Source organism: Coregonus clupeaformis, unplaced genomic scaffold, assembly GCF_020615455.1.
Source record: "Coregonus clupeaformis isolate EN_2021a unplaced genomic scaffold, ASM2061545v1 scaf0343, whole genome shotgun sequence".
Taxonomy (NCBI): domain Eukaryota; kingdom Metazoa; phylum Chordata; class Actinopteri; order Salmoniformes; family Salmonidae; genus Coregonus; species Coregonus clupeaformis.
Window position 1 is genome coordinate 380,856 of NW_025533798.1, and position 27,339 is coordinate 408,194.

A 27,339-nucleotide genomic window follows, 5' to 3' on the forward strand; every position below is an offset into this window, starting at 1 on the left:
GTTTTGATGACGTTATCTAGCCATATTGTCTAGGTTTTGATGACGTTATCTAGCCACATTGTCTAGGTCTAGGTTTTGATGACGTTATCTAGCCATATTGTCTAGGTTTTGATGACGTTATCTAGCCATATTGTCTAGGTTTTGATGACGTTATCTAGCCATATTGTCTAGGTCTAGGTTTTGATGACGTTATCTAGCCACATTGTCTAGGTCTAGGTTTTGATGACGTTATCTAGCCATATTGTCTAGGTTTTGATGACGTTATCTAGCCATATTGTCTAGGTCTAGGTTTTGATGACGTTATCTAGCCATATTGTCTAGGTCTAGGTTTTGATGACGTTATCTAGCCATATTGTCTAGGTTTTGATGACGTTATCTAGCCATATTGTCTAGGTTTTGATGACATTATCTAGCCATATTGTCTAGGTCTAGGTTTTGATGACGTTATCTAGCCATATTGTCTAGGTTTTGATGACATTATCTAGCCATATTGTCTAGGTTTTGATGACATTATCTAGCCATATTGTCTAGGTCTAGGTTTTGATGACGTTATCTAGCCATATTGTCTACGTTTTGATGACGTTATCTAGCCATATTGTCTAGGTTTTGATGACGTTATCTAGCCATATTGTCTAGGTCTAGGTTTTGATGACGTTATCTAGCCATATTGTCTACGTTTTGATGACGTTATCTAGCCATATTATCTAGGTTTTGATGACGTTATCTAGCCATATTGTCTAGGTCTAGGTTTTGATGACGTTATCTAGCCATATTGTCTAGGTCTAGGTTTTGATGACGTTATCTAGCCATATTGTCTAGGTCTAGGTTTTGATGACGTTATCTAGCCATATTATCTAGGTTTTGATGACGTTATCTAGCCACATTGTCTAGGTCTAGGTTTTGATGACATTATCTAGCCACATTGTCTAGGTCTAGGTTTTGATGACGTTATCTAGCCATATTGTCTAGGTTTTGATGACGTTAACTAGCCATATTGTCTAGGTTTTTATGACGTTATCTAGCCATATTGTCTAGGTTTTGATGACATTATCTAGCCATATTGTCTAGGTCTAGGTTTTATGACGTTATCTAGCCATATTGTCTAGGTCTAGGTTTTAATGACGTTATCTAGCCATATTGTCTAGGTTTTGATGACGTTATCTAGCCATATTGTCTAGGTTTTGATGACATTATCTAGCCATATTGTCTAGGTCTAGGTTTTGATGACGTTATCTAGCCATATTGTCTAGGTTTTGATGACGTTATCTAGCCATATTGTCTAGGTTTTGATGACATTATCTAGCCATATTGTCTAGGTCTAGGTTTTGATGACGTTATCTAGCCATATTGTCCAGGTCTAGGAACATTCATATGGATGGAGAGAGGGAGAGGGGACAGAGAAGGACTGTATCTTTTATTGAGAGGACCTCATTTATATTATAATAAATTAAAGGTGAAGTCTGTTTGAACATACACACACACACGCACACAGTCTTGTACAGCTAACCTTGCGGCGACACACAATTCAGTCCCATTCAAAATCCTATTTTCCCTAACCCCTAACCCTAGCCCTAACCCGTACTCTTACCCTAACCCTAACCTTAACCCAAAAACCTAACCTTAACCTTAACCCTAACCTTAACCTTAACCCAAAACCTAACCTTAACCATAACCCTAAACCTAACCTCAGCTCCTAACCCTAACTCTATAACTAACACTAGCTCCTAACCCTGAACCTAATTCTAACCCTAACACTAATTCTAACCTTAACCCTAAACCCCCTAGAAATAACATTTTACCTCGTGGGGACTAACAAAATGTCCCCAGTTGGTCAAATGTTTGTTTGTTTGCTATTCTTGTGGGGACTTCGGGTCCCCACAAGAATAAACACGTCCACACATACACACACACACACGCACGCACACACGCACGCACCCACGCACGCACGCACACACACACACACACACACACACACACACACACACACACACACACACACACACACACACACACACACACACACACACACACACACACACACACACACACCACTGAATAATAACAGTGTTATATGAACCCCAGTCATGTTTTGAGATTTTTCCATCCATCCCTCACTCATCATCTCTCACTCCATCATCCCTCACTTCATCATCCCTCACTCCATCATCCCTCACTCCATCATCCCTCACTCCATCCCTCTGAAAATGGAGATTAGCTGAGGGATGGAGAGAGAGAGAACCAGTACTAATTGGATTGTGGTTTTGGTCCAGTCTGTGTTCTGCAGATACGGGATTCTATGTGTGTGTGTCTGTGTGTGAGTGTGTGTGTGTATGTGTGAGTGTGAGTGTGTGTGTGTGTGTGTGTGTGTGTGTGTGTGTGTGTGTGGTAAGTGTGTGTGTGTGTGTGTGTGTGTGTGTGAGTGTGTGTGTGTGTGAGTGTGTTTGCGTGTATGTGAGTGTGAGTGTGTGAGTGTGTGTGTGTGTGTGTGTGTGTGTGTGTGTGTGTGTGTGTAAAACCCATCCCTGTTATTTCTGCTCAGAGACGGTTGTGTATCAGAGAAACTTTTATTGACACACACAGATACACACACTAGCATACATGCACTCACACACACTAACACACACACACACACACACACGCACACACACACACACACACTACACACACACACACACACACACACACACACACACACACACACACACACACACACACACACACACAGGAACACTCACTATAGACCTGACCACCACCATAACATCCCTGGGGACCACAGAGGAGAGTAGTAAAGGATTATTTCGTCCCAGAATGCTTTGGTTCTATTCTTCTCCTGACCTCAGTGGGGTGTGAAGCTGTAAATGGAGTTCTGCCTCACTAGATCAGGGCCAGGAGCGTGAACTAGAGTACAATGTCTTTGATATACAGTTTAAGTCGGAAGTTTACATACACCTTAGCCAAATACATTTAAACTCAGTTTTTCACAATTCCTGACATTTAATCCTAGTAAAAATTCCCTGTCTTAGGTCAGTGAGGATCACCACTTTAATTTAAGAATGTGAAGTGTCAGAATGATAATAGAGAGAGTGATTTATTTCAGCTTTTATTTCATTCATCATATTCCCAGTGGGTCAGAAGTTTACATACACTCAATTAGTATTTGGTAGCATTGCCTTTAAATTGTTTAACTTGGGTCAAATGTTTCGGGTAGCTTTCCAAAAGCTTCCCACAATAAGTTGGGTGAATTTTGGCCCATTCCTCCTTACAGAGCTGGTGTAACTGAGTCAGATTTGTAGGCCTCCTTGCTCGCCCACGCTTTTTCAGTTCTGCCCACACATTTTTTATAGGATTGAGGTCAGGGCTTTGTGATGGCCACTCCAATACCTTGACTTTGTTGTCCTTAAGCCATTTTGCCACAACTTTGGAAGTATGCTTGGGGTCATTGTCCATTTGGAAGACCCATTCGCGACCAAGCTTTAACTTCCTGACTGATGTCTTGAAATGTTGCTTCAATATAGCCACATAATTTTCCTTCCTCATGATGCCATCTATTTTGTGAAGTGCACCAGTCCCTCCTGCAGCAAAGCACCCCCACAACATGATGCTGCCACCCCCGTGCTTCACGGTTGGGATGGTGTTCTTCGGCTTGCAAGCAACACCCTTTTTCCTCCAAACATAACAATGGTCATTATGGCCAAACAGTTCTATTTTTGTTTCATCAGACCAGAGGACATTTCTCCAAAAAGTTTTTTATTTTTTTATTTATTTTATTTCACCTTTATTTAACCAGGTAAGCCAGTTGAGAACAGGTTCTCATTTACAACTGCGACCTGGCCAAGATAAAGCAAAGCAGTGCAATAAAAACAACACAGAGTTACATATGGGGTAAAAAACATAAAGTCAAAAATACAACAGAAAATATATATACAGTGTGTGCAAATGTAGCAAGTTATGGAGGTAAGGCAATAAATAGGCTATAGTGCAAAATAATTACAATAGTATTAACACTGGAATGCTAGATGTGCAAGAGATTATGTGCAAATAGAGATACTGGGGTGCAAAAGAGCAAAATAAATAACAATATAGGGATGAGGTAGTTGGGTGGGCTAATTTCAGATGGGCTGTGTACTGGTGCAGTGATCGGTAAGGTGCTCTGACAACTGATGCTTAAAGTTATTGAGGGAGATAAGAGTCTCCAGCTTCAGAGATTTTTGCAATTCGTTCCAGTCATTGGCAGCAGAGAACTGGAAGGAATGGCGGCCAAAGGAGGTGTTGGCTTTGGGAATGACCAGTGAGATATACCTGCTGGAGCGCAGACTACGGGTGGGTGCTGCTATGGTGACCAATGAGCTAAGATAAGGCGGGGATTTGCCTAGCAGTGATTTATAGATGGCCTGGAGCCAGTGGGTTTGACGACGAACATGTAGTGAGGACCAGCCAACAAGAGCGTACAGGTCACAGTGGTGGGTAGTGTATGGGGCTTTGGAGACAAAACGGATGGCACTGTGATAGACTACATCCAATTTGCTGAGTAGAGTGTTGGAGGCTATTTTGTAAATGACATCGCCGAAGTCAAGGATCGGTAGGATAGTCAGTTTTACGAGGGCATGTTTGGCAGCATGAGTGAAGGAGGCTTTGTTGCGAAATAGGAAGCCAATTCTAGATTTAACTTTGGATTGGAGATTCTTTATGTGAGTCTGGAAGTTGAGTTTACAGTCTAACCAGACACCTAGGTATTTGTAGTTGTCCACATACTCTAGGTCAGACCCGTCGAGAGTGGTGATTCTAGTCGGGTGGGCGGGTGCCAGCAGCGTTCGATTGAAAAGCATGCATTTAGTTTGACTAGTGTTTAAGAGCAGTTGGAGGCTACTGAAGGAGTGTTATATGGCATTGAAGCTCGTTTGGAGGTTTGTTAACACAGTGTCCAATGAAGGGCGAGATGTATACAAAATGGTGTCGTCTGCGTAGAGGTGGATCTGAGAGTCACCAGCAGCAAGAGCGACATCATTGATATACACGGAGAAAAGTGTCGGCCCAAGAATTGAACCCTGTGGCACCCCCATAGAGACTGCCATAGGTCCAGACAACAGGCCCTCCGATTTGACACACACTGAACTCTATCTGAGAAGTAGTTGGTGAACCAGGCGAGGCAGTCATTTGAGAAACCAAGGCTATTTAGTCTGCCAATAAGAATGCGGTGGTTGACAGAGTCGAAAGCCTTGGCCAGGTCGATGAAGACGGCTGCACAGTACTGTCTATTATCAATCGCGGTTATAATATAGTTTAGGACCTTGAGCGTGGCTGAAGTGCACCCATGACCAGCTCGGAAACCGGATTGCATAGCGGAGAAGGTACGGTGGTATTCGAAATGGTCGGTGATCTGTTTGTTAACTTGGCTTTCAAATACTTTCGAAAGGCAGGGCAGGATGGATATAGGTCTGTAGCAGTTTGGATCTAGAGTGTCACCCCCTTTGAAGAGGGGGATGACCGCGGCAGCTTTCCAATCTCTGGGGATCTCAGACGTTATGAAAGAGAGGTTGAACAGACTAGTAATAGGGGGTTGCGACAATTTCGGCGGCTAGTTTTAGAAAGAAAGGGTCCAGATTGTCTAGCCCAGCTGATTTGTAGGGGTCCAGATTTTGCAGCGCTTTCAAAACATCAGCTGTCTGAATTTGTGTGAAGGAGAAGCGGGGGGGCATGGGCAAGTTGCAGCAGAGGGTGCAGAGTTGGTGGCCGGGGTAGTGGTAGCCAGATGGAAAGCATGGCCAGCTGTAGCAAAATGCTTGTTGAAATTCTCGATTATTGTAGATTTATCGATGGTGATAGTGTTTCCTAGCCTCAGTGCAGTGGGCAGCTGGGAGGAAGTGCTCTTATTATCCATGGACTTTAAAGTGTCCCAAAACTTTTTGGAGTTAGTGCTACAGGATGCAAATTTCTGTTTGAAAAAGTAAGCCTTTGCTTTCCTGACTGCTTGTGTATATTGGTTCCTAACTTCCCTGAAAAGTTGCATATCGCGGGGGCTATTTGATGCTAATGCTGTACGCCACAGGATGTTTTTGTGCTGGTCAAGGGCAGTCAAGTCTGATCTTTGTCCCCATGTGCAGTTGCAAACCGTAGTCTGGCTTCTTTATGGCGGTTTTGGAGCAGTGGCTTCTTCCTTGCTGAGCAGCCTTTCAGGTTATGTCGATATAGGACTTGTTTTACTGTGGATATAGATACTTTTGTACCTGTTTCCTCCAGGTACATGCACTTTTCGCACCAAAGTACGTTCATCTCTCGGAGACAGAACGCGTCTCCTTCCTGAGTGGCATGACGGCTGCGTGGTCCCATGGTGTTTATACTTGCGTACTATTGTTTGTACAGATGAACGTGGTACCTTCAGGCGTTTGGAAATTGCTCCCAAGGATGAACAAGACTTGTGGAGGTCTACACATTTTTTTCTGAGGTCTTGGTTGATTTCTTTTGATTTTCCCATGATGTCAAGCAAAGAGGCACTGAGTTTGAAGGTAGGCCTTGAAATATATCCACAGGTACACCTCCAATTGACTCAAATGATGTCAATTAGCCTATCAGAAGCTAACATAATTTTCAGGAATTTTCCAAGCTGTTTAAAGTCACAGTCAACTTAATGTACAGTGGGGAAAAAAAGTATTTAGTCAGCCACCAATTGTGCAAGTTCTCCCACTTAAAAAGATGAGAGAGGCCTGTAATTTTCATCATAGGTACACGTCAACTATGACAGACAAATTGAGGACCAGGACGACTGATCCGTGTAAAGGAAAGAATGAATGGCGCCATGTATAGTGAGATTTTGAGTGAAAACCTCCTTCCATCAGCAAGGGCATTGAAGATGAAACGTGGCTGGGTCTTTCAGCATGACAATGTTCCCAAACACACCGCCCGGGCAACGAAGGAGTGGCTTCGTAAGAAGCATTTCAAGGTCCTGGAGTGGCCTAGCCAGTCTCCAGATCTCAACCCCATAGAAAATCTTTGGAGGGAGTTGAAAGTCTGTGTTGCCCAGCGACAGCCCCAAAACATCACTGCTCTAGAGGAGATCTGCATGGAGGAATGGGCCAAAATACCAGCAACAGTGTGAAAACCTTGTGAAGACTTACAGAATACGTTTGACCTGTGTCATTGCCAACAAAGGGTATATAACAAAGTATTGAGAAACTTTTGTTACATTTGGCAGGAGGTTAGGAAGTGCAGCTCAGTTTCCACCTCATTTTGTGGGCAGTGTGAAAATAGCCTGTCTTCTCTTGAGAGCCAGGTCTGCCTACGGCGGCCTTTCTCAATAGCAAGGCTATGCTCAGTTAGGGCTCTGTTTTTTTGTTAATTCCTTCCAATATGTCAAGTAATTAATCTCTCTCTCTCTCTCTCTCTCTCTCTCTCTCTCTCTCTCTCTCTCTCTCTCTCTCTCTCTCTCTCTCTCTCTCTCTCTCCTCTCTCCCTCTCCCTCTCTCCCTCTCTCTCTCTCTCCCTCTCCCTCTTCTTCTTCTCTCTCCCTCTTCTTCTTCTCTCTCTCTCTCTCTCTCTCTCTCTCTCTCTCTCTCTCTTCCTCCCCCTCTCACTCTCCTCTCTCTCTCTCTCTCTTCTTCTTCTCTCTCTCTCTCTCTCTCTCTCTCTCTCTCTCTCTCTCTCTCTCTCTCTCTCTCTCTCTCTCTCTCTCTCTCTCTCTCTCCTTCTCCCCCCTCTGCCGTTCTCTCCCTCTCCTTCTCCCCCTCTGTCTCCCTCTCTCTCTATCTCCCTCTCCTTCTCTCTCTCTCTCTCTCTCTCTCTCTCTCTCTCTCTTCCTCTCCCTCTCTCACTCTCCTCTCTCTCTCTCTCTCTTCTTCTTCTCTCTCCCTCTTCTTCTCTCTCTCTCTCTCTCTCTCTCTCTCTCTCTCTCTCTCTCTCTCTCTCTCTCTCTCTCTCCTTCTCCCCCTCTGCCGTTTCTCTCCCTCTCCTTCTCCCCCTCTGTCTCCCTCTCTCTCTATCTCTCTCCCTCTCTCTCTCTCTCTCTCTCTCTCTCTCTCTCTCTCTCTCTCTCTCTCTCTCTCTCTCTCTATCTATCTATCTATCTATCTATCTATCTATCTATCTATCTATCTATCTATCTATCTATCTATCTATCTATCTATCTATCTATCTATCTATCTATCTATCTATCTATCTATCTATCTATCTATCTATCTATCTATCTATCTATCTATCTATCTATCTATCTATCTATCTATCTATCTATCTATCTATCTCTCTCTCTATCTCAGGCCCATCTCTGTTCCCATCCTGATTCTGGTCCAGATCAGCTGTTGATCAGAATCTTTTTTGTAATGGTGCACTATTGACCTCTGTCTGTGTGTGTATGTCTGTCTCTCTGCAGTGGAGCGATGTATGAGTGTGATGCAGTCGGGGACCCAGATGGTGAAGTTGAAGGCTGGCTCCAAGGGGCTGGTGAGACTGTTCTACCTGGACGAACATCGCTCCTGTATCCGATGGAGACCCTCACGCAAGAGCGAGAAGGCCAAGAGTGAGTGCACACACATTAACCGCATCATACACACCATCTCTCACCGTAACCCTTATCTCTACACATAATGTATTGCTCCGATAGGCAATATCGGAGCAATACAGACAATTAGGCTATGCTTTATGTAACTTCCTACAACCCATGTAGGAATGTGAAATAATGTATTGTTCATCTTTTATCCATGCTATTAAAGCGTGTGTGTGTGTTTTTGGTCTCACTTTGGGGTGAGTTACAGTTACAGATGGCAGTGTAGCTATCTGGTGCTGTTCTGCCCCAGGGCTGGAGTATAGCTCTCCCTCTCTGTCTGGTGCTGTTCTGCCCCAGGGCTGGAGTATAGCTCTCCCTCTCTGTCTGGTGTTGTTCTGCCCCAGGGCTGGAGTATAGCTCTCCCTCTCTGTCTGGTGCTGTTCTGCCCCAGGGCTGGAGTATAGCTCTCCCTCTCTGTCTGGTGTTGTTCTGCCCCAGGGCTGGAGTATAGCTCTCCCTCTCTGTCTGGTGTTGTTCTGCCCCAGGGCTGGAGTATAGCTCTTCCTCTCTGTCTGGTGCTGCCCCAGGGCTGGAGTATAGCTCTCCCTCTCTGTCTGGTGTTGTTCTGCCCCAGGGCTGGAGTATAGCTCTCCCTCTCTGTCTGGTGTTGTTCTGCCCCAGGGCTGGAGTATAGCTCTCCCTCTCTGTCTGGTGTTGTTCTGCCCCAGGGATAGAGTATAGCTCTCCCTCTCTGTCTGGTGCTGTTCTGCCCCAGGGCTGGAGTATAGCTCTCCCTCTCTGTCTGGTGCTGTTCTGCCCCAGGGCTGGAGTATAGCTCTCCCTCTCTGTCTGGTGTTGTGCTGCCCCAGGGCTGGAGTATAGCTCTCCCTCTCTGTCTGGTGTTGTGCTGCCCCAGTGCTGGAGTATAGCTCTCCCTCTCTGTCTGGTGTTGTGCTGCCCCAGGGCTGGAGTATAGCTCTCCCTCTCTGTCTGGTGTTGTGCTGCCCCAGGTCTGGAGTATAGCTCTCCCTCTCTGTCTGGTGTTGTTCTGCCCCAGGGTTGGAGTATAGCTCTCCCTCTCTGTCTGGTGTTGTTCTGCCCCAGGGATAGAGTATAGCTCTCCCTCTCTGTCTGGTGTTGTTCTGCCCCAGGGCTGGAGTATAGCTCTCCCTCTCTGTCTGGTGCTGTCCTGCCCCAAGGCTGGAGTATAGCTCTCCCTCTCTGTCTGGTGCTGTTCTGCCCCAGGGCTGGAGTATAGCTCTCCCTCTCTGTCTGGTGTTGTGCTGCCCCAGGGCTGGAGTATAGATCTCCCTCTCTGTCTGGTGTTGTTCTGCCCCAGGGCTGGAGTATAGCTCTCCCTCTCTGTCTGGTGCTGTTCTGCCCCAGGGCTGGAGTATAGCTCTCCCTCTCTGTCTGGTGTTGTTCTGCCCCAGGGCTGGAGTATAGCTCTCCCTCTCTGTCTGGTGCTGTTCTGCCCCAGGGCTGGAGTATAGCTCTCCCTCTCTGTCTGGTGCTGTTCTGCCCCAGGGCTGGAGTATAGCTCTCCCTCTCTGTCTGGTGTTGTGCTGCCCCAGGTCTGGAGTATAGCTCTCCCTCTCTGTCTGGTGTTGTGCTGCCCCAGGGCTGGAGTATAGCTCTCCCTCTCTGTCTGGTGTTGTTCTGCCCCAGGGCTGGAGTATAGCTCTCCCTCTCTGTCTGGTGCTGTTCTGCCCCAGGGCTGGAGTATAGCTCTCCCTCTCTGTCTGGTGTTGTTCTGCCCCAGGGCTGGAGTATAGCTCTCCCTCTCTGTCTGGTGTTGTTCTGCCCCAGGGCTGGAGTATAGCTCGTCCCTCTCTGTCTGGTGCTGCCCCAGGGGCTGGAGTATAGCTCTCCCTCTCTGTCTGGTGTTGTTCTGCCCCAGGGCTGGAGTATAGCTCTCCCTCTCTGTCTGGTGTTGTTCTGCCCCAGGGTTGGAGTATAGCTCTCCCTCTCTGTCTGGTGTTGTTCTGCCCCAGGGATAGAGTATAGCTCTCCCTCTCTGTCTGGTGTTGTTCTGCCCCAGGGCTGGAGTATAGCTCTCCCTCTCTGTCTGGTGCTGTCCTGCCCCAAGGCTGGAGTATAGCTCTCCCTCTCTGTCTGGTGCTGTTCTGCCCCAGGGCTGGAGTATAGCTCTCCCTCTCTGTCTGGTGCTGTCCTGCCCCAAGGCTGGAGTATAGCTCTCCCTCTCTGTCTGGTGCTGTTCTGCCCCAGGGCTGGAGTATAGCTCTCCCTCTCTGTCTGGTGCTGTTCTGCCCCAGGGCTGGAGTATAGCTCTCCCTCTCTGTCTGGTGTTGTGCTGCCCCAGGGCTGGAGTATAGCTCTCCCTCTCTGTCTGGTGTTGTGCTGCCCCAGTGCTGGAGTATAGCTCTCCCTCTCTGTCTGGTGTTGTGCTGCCCCAGGGCTGGAGTATAGCTCTCCCTCTCTGTCTGGTGTTGTGCTGCCCCAGGTCTGGAGTATAGCTCTCCCTCTCTGTCTGGTGCTGTTCTGCCCCAGGGCTGGAGTATAGCTCTCCCTCTCTGTCTGGTGCTGTTCTGCCCCAGGGCTGGAGTATAGCTCTCCCTCTCTGTCTGGTGTTGTTCTGCCCCAGGGCTGGAGTATAGCTCTCCCTCTCTGTCTGGTGTTGTGTTGCCCCAGTGCTGGAGTATAGCTCTCCCTCTCTGTCTGGTGTTGTGCTGCCCCAGGGCTGGAGTATAGCTCTCCCTCTCTGTCTGGTGTTGTGCTGCCCCCAGTGCTGGAGTATAGCTCTCCCTCTCTGTCTGGTGTTGTGCTGCCCCAGGGCTGGAGTATAGCTCTCCCTCTCTGTCTGGTGTTGTTCTGCCCCAGGGCTGGAGTATAGCTCTCCCTCTCTGTCTGGTGTTGTTCTGCCCCAGGGCTGGAGTATAGCTCTCCCTCTCTGTCTGGTGTTGTTCTGCCCCAGGGCTGGAGTATAGCTCTCCCTCTCTGTCTGGTGCTGTTCTGCCCCAGGGCTGGAGTATAGCTCTCCCTCTCTGTCTGGTGCTGTCCTGCCCCAAGGCTGGAGTATAGCTCTCCCTCTCTGTCTGGTGCTGTTCTGCCCCAGGGCTGGAGTATAGCTCTCCCTCTCTGTCTGGTGCTGTTCTGCCCCAGGGCTGGAGTATAGCTCTCCCCTCTCTGTCTGGTGCTGTCCTGCCCCAAGGCTGGAGTATAGCTCTCCCTCTCTGTCTGGTGCTGTTCTGCCCCAGGGCTGGAGTATAGCTCTCCCTCTCTGTCTGGTGCTGTTCTGCCCCAGGGCTGGAGTATAGCTCTCCCTCTCTGTCTGGTGTTGTTCTGCCCCAGGGCTGGAGTATAGCTCTCCCTCTCTGTCTGGTGTTGTGCTGCCCCAGTGCTGGAGTATAGCTCTCCCTCTCTGTCTGGTGTTGTTCTGCCCCAGGGCTGGAGTATAGCTCTCCCTCTCTGTCTGGTGTTGTTCTGCCCCAGGGCTGGAGTATAGCTCTCCCTCTCTGTCTGGTGCTGTTCTGCCCCAGGGCTGGAGTATAGCTCTCCCTCTCTGTCTGGTGTTGTGCTGCCCCAGGTCTGGAGTATAGCTCTCCCTCTCTGTCTGGTGTTGTGCTGCCCCAGGGCTGGAGTATAGCTCTCCCTCTCTGTCTGGTGTTGTTCTGCCCCAGGGCTGGAGTATAGCTCTCCCTCTCTGTCTGGTGCTGTTCTGCCCCAGGGCTGGAGTATAGCTCTCCCTCTCTGTCTGGTGCTGTTCTGCCCCAGGGCTGGAGTATAGCTGTCCCTCTCTGTCTGGTGTTGTTCTGCCCCTGGGGTGGAGTATAGCTCTCCCTCTCTGTCTGGTGTTGTGCGGCCCCAGGGCTGGAGTATAGCTCTCCCTCTCTGTCTGGTGTTGTTCTGCCCCAGGGCTGGAGTATAGCTCTCCCTCTCTGTCTGGTGCTGTTCTGCCCCAGGGCTGGAGTATAGCTCTCCCTCTCTGTCTGGTGCTGTTCTGCCCCAGGGCTGGAGTATAGCTCTCCCTCTCTGTCTGGTGCTGTTCTGCCCCAGGGCTGGAGTATAGCTCTCCCTCTCTGTCTGGTGCTGTTCTGCCCCAGGGCTGGAGTATAGCTCTCCCTCTCTGTCTGGTGCTGTTCTGCCCCAGGGCTGGAGTATAGCTCTCCCTCTCTGTCTGGTGCTGTTCTGCCCCAGGGCTGGAGTATAGCTCTCCCTCTCTGTCTGGTGCTGTTCTGCCCCAGGGCTGGAGTATAGCTCTCCCTCTATGTCTGGTGTTGTTCTGCCCCAGGGCTGGAGTATAGCTCTCCCTCTCTGTCTGGTGCTGTTCTGCCCCAGGGCTGGAGTATAGCTCTCCCTCTCTGTCTGGTGTTGTGCTGCCCCAGGTCTGGAGTATAGCTCTCCCTCTCTGTCTGGTGTTGTGCTGCCCCAGGGCTGGAGTATAGCTCTCCCTCTCTGTCTGGTGTTGTTCTGCCCCAGGGCTGGAGTATAGCTCTCCCTCTCTGTCTGGTGCTGTTCTGCCCCAGGGCTGGAATATAGCTCTCCCTCTCTGTCTGGTGCTGTTCTGCCCCAGGGCTGGAGTATAGCTGTCCCTCTCTGTCTGGTGTTGTTCTGCCCCTGGGGTGGAGTATAGCTCTCCCTCTCTGTCTGGTGTTGTGCGGCCCCAGGGCTGGAGTATAGCTCTCCCTCTCTGTCTGGTGTTGTTCTGCCCCAGGGCTGGAGTATAGCTCTCCCTCTCTGTCTGGTGTTGTTCTGCCCCAGGGCTGGAGTATAGCTCTCCCTCTCTGTCTGGTGCTGTTCTGCCCCAGGGCTGGAGTATAGCTCTCCCTCTCTGTCTGGTGCTGTGCTGCCCCAGGGCTGGAGTATAGCTCTCCCTCTCTGTCTGGTGCTGTTCTGCCCCAGGGCTGGAGTATAGCTCTCCCTCTCTGTCTGGTGCTGTTCTGCCCCAGGGCTGGAGTATAGCTCTCCCTCTCTGTCTGGTGCTGTTCTGCCCCAGGGCTGGAGTATAGCTCTCCCTCTCTGTCTGGTGCTGTTCCGCCCCAGGGCTGGAGTATAGCTCTCCCTCTCTGTCTGGTGCTGTTCTGCCCCAGGGCTGGAGTATAGCTCTCCCTCTCTGTCTGGTGTTGTTCTGCCCCAGGGCTGGAGTATAGCTCTCCCTCTCTGTCTGGTGCTGTTCTGCCCCAGGGCTGGAGTATAGCTCTCCCTCTCTGTCTGGTGTTGTTCTGCCCCAGGGCTGGAGTATAGCTCTCCCTCTCTGTCTGGTGCTGTTCTGCCCCAGGGCTGGTGTATAGCTCTCCCTCTCTGTCTGGTGTTGTTCTGCCCCAGGGCTGGAGTATAGCTCTCCCTCTCTGTCTGGTGCTGTTCTGCCCCAGGGCTGGAGTATAGCTCTCCCTCTCTGTCTGGTGTTGTTCTGCCCCAGGGCTGGAGTATAGCTCTCCCTCTCTGTCTGGTGCTGTTCTGCCCCAGGGCTGGTGTATAGCTCTCCCTCTCTGTCTGGTGTTGTTCTGCCCCAGGGCTGGAGTATAGCTCTCCCTCTCTGTCTGGTGTTGTTCTGCCCCAGGGCTGGAGTATAGCTCTCCCTCTCTGTCTGGTGTTGTTCTGCCCCAGGGCTGGAGTATAGCTCTCCCTCCTGGCTGTTGTCTGGAGGTGTGTGTGTCCTGACTGAGTATCAGAGTCAAACAGAAGCCATGTTGTTGACTACAGTCGTGCTGCTGTGAGTTCAAGGTATCCAGGTTATTTGCCTGCAGTGTCTGTCTGGTTATGTGTTTATCTCTAACTTCTCCTCATTGAAGCCTTCATTAAATATTTAACAAGGGAGGAAACTATCAGCGCCCTAGCTTTAGTTTTTGTCTCCTAATAGAATTTTGTTTGTTTTCATCCATTATGATCACAAAGGAGAGTTACTTAATGTATTCCCAAGATATCTCAGTGCTATGCAGTATTCAGATTCATGCTCTGTCTCCTAACTCTAAATGGTCCTCTCTCTCTCTTCTTGTCCCGCCCTCTTTCTCTTACAGTCACCATTGATTCGCTGTACAAGGTGACGGAGGGCCGTCAGTCAGACATCTTCCACCGCCATGCGGAGAGCAGTTTCGACCCAGCCTGCTGTTTCACCGTTTACCATGGCAACCACATGGAGTCACTAGACCTGGTGACCTCTAACCTTGAGGAGGCTCGGACCTGGGTGACAGGACTACGATACCTGATGGCTGGCATCAGTGACGAGGACTCACTGGCCAAACAACAACGCACACACGACCAATATCCTTTTAAGACTAACATGCTCATACACACACACCAATATCCTTATTACACTTCATACCCTAGTGGGTGTATCCTGCCATCCCTACCTAACCCCTAACCAGCATTGTTCATCAGTTGACTGGATGACCCACTTTTATGCTCTTCTTTGACATCTTCTTTGTTCCTCTCCCTCTTTTCATTTATTCCTGTGTCTGCTGCATGCAGTGTTTGTTTGTATGTGTGTGTGTCTGCTGCATGCAGTGTGTGTGTGTGTGTGTGTCTGCTGCATGCAGTGTGTGTGTGTGTGTGTGTGTCTGCTGCATGCAGTGTGTGTGCCTTGGAGCGCTGTTCTGATCTGACTGGATTTGACGACTGACAAAACATGGTGCTGTGTTTTTGAAAAGCCTCTCAGCTACCTACCCTCCCAAAACACACACACACACACACACACACACACACACACACACACACACACACACACACACACACACACACACACACACACACACACACACACACACACACACACACACAGACACAGACACAGACACACACAGACACAGACACAGACACACACACACACACATCATCCCATGGCTGTGTCCTTAACCTGTGTGTGTGTAGGTGGATGAAGCAGACGTTTGAGGAGGCTGATAAGAACGGGGATGGTCTGTTGAACATGGAGGAGATCTACCAGCTCCTGCACAAGATGAACGTCAACCTGCCCCGCAGGAAGGTCAAACACATGTTCCAGGTCAGTCACAGGTCAGGGATCAAATACCTGTCACCTGTCACTACACTATCTGACTAGAGAGGACAGAAGAGGGATGCGTTCTAACCACTAAACCTCACCTGGCAGGTGATGAGCAGTTAGAAGGTGTTTATTTACATCCTGGATCCAGGGATAAGGTAAGGTTTAGTGGTTAGACTTAGAAAGCATCAGTCTTCTGTCTTCTCTAGCCAGATAGTGACAACTGTGACAGTAGTACTTAGTACTCCTGCTGCTACCTGGAAGCAAATCCCACCAAAGATCCAAAGCTTTAGCTAACGTTTTCTCTTATGGATTTATAATGGGTCCATAGGGCTCTGGTCAAAACTAGTGCACTATGTAGGGAATAGGGTGCCATTTAGGACGACAGGCGTGCCTGCGAGTGCTGAGCATGAGCATCAGATAGTACTGTTGGTTTATAGTCCACTATTTTTTTAGGGCACCCCCAGGAGTCAGTTGTTGTATGAACCAAACAAGGACAATGTCAGAACACAGTTGCCTTTTCTGTCCTTACATTGTTTGGACCATGTTGAGACACCATGGCTGTGTGTGTGTGTGTGTGAATATACCAGATGGTTGTTGGAGTTGTTTGGACCATGTTGAGACACCATGGCTGTGTGTGTGTGTATGAATATACCAGATGGTTGTTGGAGTTGTTTGGACCATGTTGAGACACCATGGCTGTGTGTGTGTGTGTGAATATACCAGATGGTTGTTGGAGTTGTTTGGACCATGTTGAGACACCATGGCTGTATTTGTATTTGTGTTTGTATTTATTATGGATCCCCATTAGCAGCAGCTACTCTTCCTGGGGTCCAGCAAAATTAAGGCAGTTACAGATTTCTCAACACACTGTGTGCCAACACGCGCTGTGCGCCAGTAGCTCAGACAGACAGACAGCTCGGTGCACCCAACATGTCAACACCTCTCACAAACACAAGTAGTGATGAGGTCAATCTCTCCTCCACTTTGAGCCAGGAGAGATCGACATGCATATTATTAATATTAGCTCTCTGTGTGCATCCAAGGGCCAGCCGTGCTGCCCTGTTCTGAGCCAATTGCAATTTTCCTAAGTCCTTTTTTGTGGCACCTGACCACACGACTGAACAGTAGTCAAGGTGTGACAACACTAGGGCCTGTAGGACCTGCCTTGTTGATAGTGCTGTTAAGAAGGTAGAGCAGCGCTTTATTATGGACATACTTCTCCCCATCTTAGCTACTGTTGTATCAATATGTTTTGACCATGACAGTTTACAATCCAGGGTTACTCCAAGCAGTTTAGTCACCTCAACTTGCTCAATTTCCACATTATTTATTGCAAGATTTAGTTGAGGTTTAGAGTTTAGTGAATGATTTGTCCCAAATAAAATGCTTTTAGTTTTAGAAATATTTAGGACTAACTTATTCCTTGCCACCCACTCTGAAACTAACTGCAACTCTTTGTTAAGTGTTGCAGTCATTTCAGTCGCTGTAGTAGCTGACGTGTATAGTGTTGAGTCATCCGAAAACATAGACACTCTGGCGTTACTCAAAGCCAGTGGCATGTCATTAGTAAAGATTGAAAAAAGTAATGGGCCTAGACAGCTGCCCTGGGGAATTCCTGATTCTACCTGGATTATGTTGGAGAAGCTTCCATTAAAGAACACCCTCTGTGTTCTGTTAGACAGGTAACTCTTTATCCACAATATAGCAGGTGGAGTAAATTCATAACATACGTTTTTCCGGCAGCAGACTATGATCGATAATGTCAAAATCCGCGCTGAAGTCTAACAAAACAGCCCCCACAATCTTTTTATCATCAATTTCTCTCAGCCAATCATCAGTCATTTGTGTAAGTGCTGTGCTTGTTGAATGTCCTTCTCTATAAGCATGCTGAAAGTTTGTTGTCAATTTGTTTACTGTAAAATAGCATTGTATCTGGTCAAACACAATTTATTCCAATAGTTTACTAAGGGTTGGTAACAGGCTAATTGGTCGGCTATTTGAGCCAGTAAAGGGGGCTTTACTATTTTTAGGTGGCGGAATGACTTTCGCTTCCCTCAAAGCCTGGGGGCACACACATTCTAGTAGGCTTAAATTGAAAATATGGCAAATAGGAGTAGCAATATCGTCCACTATTATCCTCAGTAATTTTCCATCCAAGTTGTCAGACCCCAGTGGCTTGTCATTGTTGATAGACAACAATACTTTTTTCACCTCTTCCACACTCACTTTACGGAATTCAAAAGTACAATGCTGGTCTTTCATAATTTGGTCAGATATACTTGGATGTGTAATGTCAACCATTTTTGCTGGCATGTCATGCCTAAGTTTGCTAATCTTGCCAATGAAAAAATCATTAAAGTAGTTGGCAATATCAGTTGGTTTTGTGATTCAATGAGCCATCTGATTCAATGAATGATGGAGCTGAGTTAGCCTTTTTTTCCCAAAATGTAATTTAAGGTGCTCTAAAGTTTTTTACTATCATTCTTTATGTTATTTATCTTTGTTTCATAGTGTAGTTTCTTCTTTTTTTTATTCAGTTTAGTCACATGATTTTTCAATTTGCAATATGTTTGCCAATCGGTTGTGCAGTCAGATTTATTTGCCATTCCTTTTGCCTCATCCCTCTCAACCATACCATTTTTCAATTCCTCATCAATCCACGGGGATTTAACAGTTTTTACAGTCATTTTCTTAATGGGTGCATGCTTATTAGTAACTGGAATAAGCAATTTCATAAATGTGTAAAGTGCAGTGTCTGTTTGCTCCTCATTACACACCACGGACCAACATATATTCTTTACATCAACAACATAGGAATCACTACAAAACTTATTGTATGACCTCATACACAATATTAGGCCCAGCCTTTGGAACTTTGGTTTTCCTAGATATGGCTACTATATTGTGATCACTACATCCAATGAATTTGGATACTGCTTTCAAACAAATCTCTGCAGCATTAGTAAAGATATGATCAATACATGTTGATGATTTATTTCCTGTACTGTTTGTAACTACCCTGGTATGTTGACTGATAACCTGAACCAGGTTGCAGGCACTGGTTACAGTTTGAAGCTTTCTCTTGAGTGGGCAGCCTGATGAAAGCCAGTCAATATTGAAATCACCCAGAAAGTATACCTCTCTATTGATATCGCATACATTATCAAGCATTTCACACATGTTATCCAGATACTGACTGTTAGCACTTGGTGGTCTATAGCAGCTTCCCACCAGGATGGGCTTTAGGTGAGGCAGATTAACTTGTAGCCATATTACTTCAACAGTGTTTAACATGAGATCCTCTCTAAGCTTTACAGGAATGTGGTTCTGAATATAAACAGCAACACCTCCACCATTGGCATTTCTATATTTTCTGTAAATGTTATAACCTTGTATTGCTACCACTGTATCATCAAAGGTAAACTCACCAAAAAAAAAAGAAACGTCCTCTCACTGTCAACTGCGTTTATTTTCAGCAAACTTAACATGTGTAAATATTTGTATGAACATAACAAGATTCAACAAGATCAATAGAGAGGTATACTTTCTGGGTGATTACAGATGTGGTCCTCTGTAGCTCAGCTGGTAGAGCACGGCGCTTGTAACGCCAAGGTAGTGGGTTCGATCCCCGGGACCACCCATACACAAAAAATGTATGCACACATGACTGTAAGTCGCTTTGGATAAAAGCGTCTGCTAAATGGCATATTATTTATTTATTTTATAACTGAGATAAGTTCCACAGACATGTGACTAACAGAAATTGAATAATGTGTCCCTGAACAAAGGGGGGGTAAAAATAAATCAAAAGTAACAGTCAGTATCTGGTGTGGCCACCAGCTGCATTAAGTACTGCAGTGCATCTCGTCCTCATGGACTGCACCAGATTTGCCAGTTTTTGCTGTGAGATGTTACCCCACTCTTCCACTAAGGCACCTGCAAGTTCCCCGACATTTCTGGGGGGATGGCCCTAGCCCTCACCCTCCGATCCAACAGATCCCAGACATGCTCAATGGGATTGAGATCCGGGCTCTTCGCTGGCCATGACAGAACACTGACATTCCTGTCTTGCAGGAAGTCATGCACAGAACAAGCAGTATGGCTGGTGGCATTGTCATGCTGGAGGGTCATGTCAGGATGAGCCTGCAGGAAGGGTACCACATGAGGTAGGAGGATGTCTTTCCTGTAACGCACAGCGTTGAGATTGCCTGCAATGACAACAAGCTCAGTCCGATGATGCTGTGACACACCACCCCAGACCATGACGGACCCTCCACCTCCAAATCGATCCCGCTCCAGAATACAGGCCTCGGTGTAACGCTCATTCTTTCGACGATAAACGCAAATCCGACCATCACCCCTGGTGAGACAAAACCGCGACTTGTCAGTGAAGAGCACTTTTTGCCAGTCTTGTCTGGTCCAGCGACGGTGGGTTTGTGCCCATAGGCGACGTTGTTGCTGGTGATGTCTGGTGAGGACCTGCCTTACAACAGGCCTACAAGTCCTCAGTCCAGCCTCTCTCAGCCTATTGCGGACAGTCTGAGCACTGATGGAGGGATTGGGCGTTCCTGGTGTAACTCAAGCAGTTGTTGTTGCCATCCTGTACCTGTCCCGCAGGTGTGATGTTCAGATGTACCGATCCTGTGCAAGTGTTGTTACACGTGGTCTGCCACTGCGAGGACGATCAGCTGTCCGTCCTGTCTCCCTGTAGCCCTGTCTTAATAATAAATAAATAACACGATATGCCATTTAGCGGACACTTTTATCCAAAGCGACTTACAGTCATGTGTGCATACATTTTTTACGTATGGGTCGAACCCACTCCCCTGGCGTTACAAGCGCCGTGCTCTACCAGCTGAGCTACAGAGGACCACTCTTAGGCGTCTCACAGTACGGACATTGCAATTTATTGCATGCCTCTTTGCAGCATGCCTAAGGCACGTTCACGCAGATGAGCAGGGAGCCTGGGCATCTTTCTTTTGGTGTTTTTCAGTGTCAGTAGAAAGGCTTCTTTAGTGTCCTAAGTTTTCATAACTGTGACCTTAATTGCCTACCGTCTGTAAGCTGTTAGTGTCTTAACGACCGTTCCACAGGTGCATGTTCATTAATTGTTTATGGTTGATTGAACAAGCATGGGAAACAGTGTTTAACCCTTTACAATGAAGATCTGTGAAGTTATTTGGATTTTTACGAATTATCTTTGAAAGACAGGGTCCTGAAAAAGGGATGTTTTTTTTTTTGTTGCTGAGTTTCAGAGATAGTCAGAATATGAACATCATATGTTACTAGCAAATTATTGATTTCATAAACCTTGTTTCTTAAGCTACATATGTTAACGTGGGCTATTTTGAGCACTTTTCTTCTGGGATGCTTACTTGTTTTTATTGCTTTACTGGGAAGCTTAGCAGCAGTAGATGTGGTAATGTTCTTTATGTTAGTGCAGGGTGAGCTGCACACAGTGGCCTTCCTCCTCAGGCACACCGGCTCAGTGCTAACAGTATAAATCTGGTTCTTAGGCACATGAATACTGCATACAATAGCTGTAGGATCAGCAGAGGCATTCAGGGCAGTTAGAGGGACATAAATTAGGTTACTTATATTGTGTCTACCGACGCCCCTGGTGTAATGTACATTTGCTGAAGCATTTTGACAACTGCGTCACAATGGTAGGGATTATCTGAGCTGGGCTTGGGTCATTGCTAAGTCATTGTCTCAACGCAGCCTTATAATGCTGTGAAAGGATCCAGGAACCCAAATTACTTTGGTGGATCCTATCCTCCTTATAAAACATGTTTTGTTTCCAAAAGGTATCGAAATTGTCAACAAAAGTTACACCCATTGAGCTGCAATAATCACGTAGCCAGTTGTGAAGAGCAAGAATCCTGCTAAAGCGTTCAATGCCACGATTCAAAGAGGGCACAAGGCCAGATATTATGTTTTTTTTGTTAGTGTCTAACAGAGAGTCAATCAGTTCTTTAAAATCCAGTTTCAATTGTTCAGAGCTGCCCTTCATAATGCCATTAAAACCACATGGACTATGATAGAATCAATTTCCATGTCCTGACTTAGTACATTCAGGAGCATCTTAGTACTGTCATTTACTCGAGCTCCGGGATAGGACATTGTTTTTGCACCAGGAACGGTCACATTTCTTACCATGGAGCTGCCCAAAATCACAGCTGGCGAGGACGAGGAAATCCCATGCTTCACAGGATGCAGGCCTCCGACAGATGGAGAAGCCCAGCTCGATCCAGAGCAGGGACGGAAGGTTGCCGACGTCGACTTCTAAATCGTAGTAGTAGGCACTGCGGCCGCAGACACAGGCACCCTCAGCGACGAAGGTGCAGGAAGATCAGGCTCCAGGACGGCGAAACTATTCGTTGTTTGTATCCGCTCCGGGCCTCTCGTTGGGAGTGTAGACTGCTTTGCGGGAGGTCGCTGTCTTCGGCTTCCACGGCTCTTGACATGCAACCATCGTTGATTGCCTTTCTCCTCATGCTGTGCTCCTTCGATGGCGCTATCAAATGGGGGAGCTCCGGGCAACACCGGCCAGTCGGATAACGACAAACTTCAAGGCGGAGATGCATCCAACAAGCGCGAACGCCGTCCAGCCACTGGCGTAGAAAATGTAAACATTCCACTCTGCGTTTTCCACAGTTTCTTACGTAGGCTGGCGACCTGCGACCTGTGTGATCAAGGAAGCCACCTCAAGCCAATAATAGTATACAATTGCCGCATTGGAACTCCGAGTGATCCGGTTTGTCCCGAAACAAAGCGTAATAGATACAGCTCCTACAGCGCTGGAAACATTAATTTAGTTCTCCAGACAAGGAGGGCTCTATTGCAAAACTCATCTGGTACTAACTTCGTTAGCGTGATGGCTAGCAGCTTAGTGTCTCTGTCAAGCAGGCTTCAACCTGTCTCTTAAGCGGGATTCCGGGACAAGAAATAGTGGTCCTAGCTGTTAAAAGCTAACCGCGTTGTGGAATTCACGCAAAAACAAGTTCTGTATTCGTATTTATGAATAGCGTTTTTGTTTTAATCAAAAATAACAAACAAAGTGTTTTACAGCATACAATGTTCAGCTGCGCACTCTGTGTTTGTGTGAATATATCAGATGTTTATTGGAGTTGTTTGGACCATGTTGAGACACCATGACTGTGTGTATGTGAATATACCAGATGGTTATTGGAGTTGTTTGGACCATGTTGAGACACCATGACTGTGTGTGTGTGAATATACCAGATGGTTATTGGAGTTGTTTGGACCATGTTGAGGCACCATGGCTGTGTGTATGTGAATATACCAGATGTTTATCGGAGTTGTTTGGACCATGTTGAGGCACCATGGCTGTGTGTATGTGAATATACCAGATGTTTATTGGAGTTGTTTGGACCATGTTGAGGCACCATAGCTGTGTGTATGTGAATATACCCGATGGTTACAGACAAAAGAGGTGTAAAGGAACAGTTTGGAACAGAGGGTCGAATTGGAATTGTATCACCTGACCAATGCAGACCCTCACTAACGGTGATGTAATTTCCCTTTCCCACAGGAAGCGGACTCGGACGACCAGCAGGGCACGTTGACGTTTGAGGAGTTCAGCGTGTTCTATAAGATGATGTCACTGCGGCGGGACCTGTATCTGCTGCTCATGGGATACAGCGACAGGAAGGACCACCTGACGGCTGACGAGCTGGCCAACTTCCTGCGCAACGAACAGAAGGTCAGGGTTCACAGAAAGACAACACTAGATGATGAAGATTTAGTGATCTATAGTAGAGTCAGGGGTGAAGGTAAGGCGGTACTGTCCGGTACGGCGTCCCGGCAAAATAAATAGTGGGGGTACTCCGCACCGGTAAAACATGAGCCTATCACAATAATGAAAACAAAATGTCAAGAAAACTGTCGGCTATTACACCACTTTTTATCATTACCGCATGTTAGAGGCATGACAAATGAGCGAATGGACTTGAAAATGGTTGGTAAAGCATGCGCTCCAAAATGCAATGTGGTTAAACGAGAACACTGAAAGTTTGCCAAGGCAGAGATGGGTGGCCGACACCGAGATGCGTGCGGACAGCAGTGGACGCATAAATTCTGGCCTAATGACATTCGCCAAATGTCATTACACTTTGTGGGGTTTTGTGTAACAGATGTCTCGTTCCATTCACCACTGTTTGGAGGCTGAAATATGTTTCTAGTGGATGAACGTGTGGGAGTAGCCTAGTAAAGGATACCTTTGAAGGGATTGTTTGCCAATCAGATGAAAACATCATGACTGGTTGTGTTTATGCCACAATAAAATGTAATACACTTTAAAAGTTAAATGACAAATCTTTACGAGGCCCACAGAGATCCTATTGAATTAATAGGGATTCTATACTGTATGTAATTCTATGATTACACATAAACGCATGCACACATAGGAGGTCCCAATCTACTTTCACTCCTAATATGGGTTGTCTCTGATGCACCATCATCCTCTCTACAGTGCATTCGGAAAGTATTCAGACCTCTTCCATTTTTCCACGTTTTGTTACGTTACAGCCTTATTCTAAAATGTATTAAATAAAACATTTTCCTCATCAATCTACACACAATACCCCATGATTACAAAGCGAAAACAGGATTTTAGAAATTTTAGCAAATGTATAAAAAAAAAAGCAGAAATACCTTATTTACATAACTATTCAGACCCTTTGCTATGAGACTCAAAATTGAGCTCAGGTGCATCCTGTTTCCATTGATTATCCTTGAGATGTTTCTACAACTTGATTGGAGTCTACCTGTGGTAAATTCAATTGATTGGACATGATTTGGAAAGGCACAAACCTGTCTATATAAGGTCCCACAGTTGACAGTGCATGTCAGAGCAAAACCAAGCGATGAGGTCGAAGGAATTGTCCGTAGAGCTCCGAGACAGGACTGTGTCGAGGCACAGATCTGGGGAAGGGTACCAAAACATTTCTGCAGCATTGAAGGTCCCCAAGAACACAGTGGCCTCCATCATTCTTAAATGGATGAAGTTTGGAACCACCAAGACTCTTCCTAGAGCTGGCCACCCGGCCAAATTGAGCAATCGGGGGAGAAGGGCCTTGGTCAGGGAGGTGACCAAGAACCCGATGGTCCCTCTGACAGAGCTCCAGAGTTCCTCTGTGGAGATGGGAGAACCTTCCAGAAAGACAACCATCTCTGCAGCACTACACCAATCAGGCCTTTATGGTAGAGTGGCCAGACGGAAGCCACTCCTCAGTAAAAGGCACATGACAGGCCGCTTGGAGTTTGCCAAAAGGCACCTAAAGGACTCTAAGACCATGAGAAACAAGATTCTCTTGTCTGATGAAACCAAGATTGAACTCTTTGGCCTGAATGCCAAGCGTCACATCAGGAGGAAACCTGGCACCATCCCTACGGTGAAGCATGGTGGTGGCAGCATCATGCTGTGGGGATGTTTTTAAGCGGCAGGGACTGGGAGACTAGTCAGGATCGAGGGAAAGATGAACGGTGCAAGTACAGAGAGATCCTTGATGAAAACCTGCTCCAGAGCGCTCAGGACCTCAGACTGTGGCCAAGGAACACCTTCCAACAAGACAATGACCCTAAGCACACAGCCAAGACAACACAGGAGTGGCTTCGGGACAAGTCTCTGAATGTCCTTGAGTGGCCCAGCCAGAGCCCGGACTTGAACCTGATCGAACATCTCTGGAGAGACCTGAGAATAGCTGTGCAGCGACCCTCCCCATCCAACCTGACAGAGCTTCAGAATGAGTCTGGACACCAGTACTCAGAGTCAGTTTAGACACCAGTACTCGGAGTGAGTCTAGACACCAGTACTCAGAGTGAGTCTAGACACCAGTACTCAGAGTCAGTCTAGACACCAGTACTCAGAGTCAGTCTAGACACCAGTACTCAGAGTCAGTCTAGACACCAGTACTCAGAGTCAGTCTAGACACCAGTACTCAGAATCAGTCTAGACACCAGTACTCAGAGTCATTCTAGACACCAGTACTCAGAGTGAGTCTAGACACCAGTTCTCAGAGTGAGTCTAGACACCAGTACTCAGAGTCAGTCTAGACACCAGTACTCAGAGTCAGTTTAGACACCAGTACTCAGAGTCAGTCTAGACACCAGTACTCAGAGTCAGTCTAGACACCAGTACTCAGAGTCAGTCTAGACAACAATACTGTGAGCATTTTGTCAGAGGTCTCTCAGAAGATTGGCAGATTGTGGCTTGCTTTCTCTGATAGTGTCTGTCACATAAAAATATGTGCATATGTGTATGTCTATGTGTGTCTGTGTGTATGTTTATTTGTGTGTGTGTTTTTTGTATTTGTGTGTATGTGTTCACTGTGTCTCCTCTCTTTATTTAGTGTCTGTGTGGGTGTGTGTTCTTACAGTGTGTCTCTCTCTCCTCAGATGGTGAATGTGACTACAGAGTACTGTCTGGATGTCATTGATAAGTTTGAGCTTTCTGAAGAGAACAAACAGAAAGGCATTCTGGGAATTGAGGGTAAGCCCTCCCTCCAATTTAACTATGTTTATTTAAACCTCTTCTCTCTCTCTCTCTCTCTCTCTCTCTCTCTCTCTCTCTCTCTCTCTCTCTCTCTCTCTCTCTCTCTCTCTCTCTCTCTCTCTCTCTCTCTCTCTCTCTCTCTACCTCTGGGCTGTAAACTCTATAAAGGGGTGAAGACTCAGAGATCATAAATGAATGTGAGATGGTTAAACAGTTTTTGGGGCTTTAGATAAATTCCAACACATGTAGAGCTCAAAGCCAGAGTCTGTCTCTAAGCTGACGGAGCTGATTGACCTCTTGTCAAATATCAAAAGTCTGAAAACGCTGTGTGTCTGATACCGCTGTGTGTCTGAGATCACTGTGTGTCTGAGATCGCTGTGTGTCGGGGATCGCTGTGTGTCGGGGATCGCTGAGTGTCGGGGATCGCTGTGTGTCGGGGATCGCTGTGTGTCGGGGATCGCTGTGTGTCGGGGATGGGGATGGGGCAGAGAGGGAAGAGAAGGAGATGGAGAGGGTAGGATGTGGTCAGTAAGGAGCATGGTGATTGGGTTAGGATAGAGGAGGAAGGAGAGAGGTGGAGGAGGAAGGAGAGAGGTGGAGGAGGAAGGAGAGGTGGAGGAGGAAGAGAGAGGTGGAGGAGGAGGAGAGAGGTGGAGGAGGAAGGAGAGAGGTGGAGGAGGAAGGAGAGGTGGGAGGAGAGGTGGGAGGGAGGAGGAAGGAGAGGTGGAGGAGGAAGGAGAGGTGGAGGAGGAAGGAAGAGGTGGAGGAGGAAGGAGAGAGGTGGAGGAGGAAGGAGAGGTGGAGGAGGAAGGAGAGGTGGAGGAGGAAGGAGAGAGGTGGAGGAGGAAGAGGAGAGGTGGAGGAGGAAGGGAGAGGTGGAGGAGGAAGGAGAGGTGGAGGAGGAAGGAGAGGTGGAGGAGGAAGGAGAGGTGGAGGAGGAAGGCGAGAGGTAGAGGAAGGGGAGAGGTAGAGGAAGGGGAGGTAGAGGATGAAGGAGAGGTGGATGCCTCCCCCAGTTAATGCTCTCCTCCTTTCCCTCTCCTGAGGTAAAAACAACCCTAGTTAAAGAAATTCAGTCAGCAAATTATGTGAATCGGTGTGCATTAAAGTATTACATTCCATCATTAAAAGTTCAGCTCATTAAGGCTCATCAAAGCCCTGGTCTGCTATTAAAGTTATGTATCTTAAATTGTAATAGTTATTCAATGTATCGCAGTTTTATCCATCGCAGTGCTGCTGTAAGTCAATTGAATATATTGTTCCTCTAAAATGCTCATGTGTTCTATTCAGTTAAATTGGATTGGATTAATCTAGCGCTCACAGAAAGGCCAAGGAGGGCCAATCTCTAAGAGTATTTCATGGGTGACAGAGAAAAATAATTGTTATGAGGCA

At 47.2% G+C, this 27,339-nt stretch overlaps 1 protein-coding gene across 1 annotated transcript in view; it reads left to right on the plus strand.

Moving 5' to 3' along the window:
- Positions 1 to 27,339, plus strand: part of LOC121566948 (1-phosphatidylinositol 4,5-bisphosphate phosphodiesterase eta-1) — a gene marked incomplete at its 3' end in the record, with an annotated part of 109,470 nt that overhangs the window by 65,435 nt on the left and 16,696 nt on the right. Inside the window, 5 exon segments of the mRNA XM_045214952.1 lie at positions 8,360 to 8,506; positions 14,452 to 14,695; positions 15,302 to 15,431; positions 22,987 to 23,157; positions 25,851 to 25,944. Coding sequence (XP_045070887.1) covers positions 8,360 to 8,506; positions 14,452 to 14,695; positions 15,302 to 15,431; positions 22,987 to 23,157; positions 25,851 to 25,944 — 786 coding nt within the window.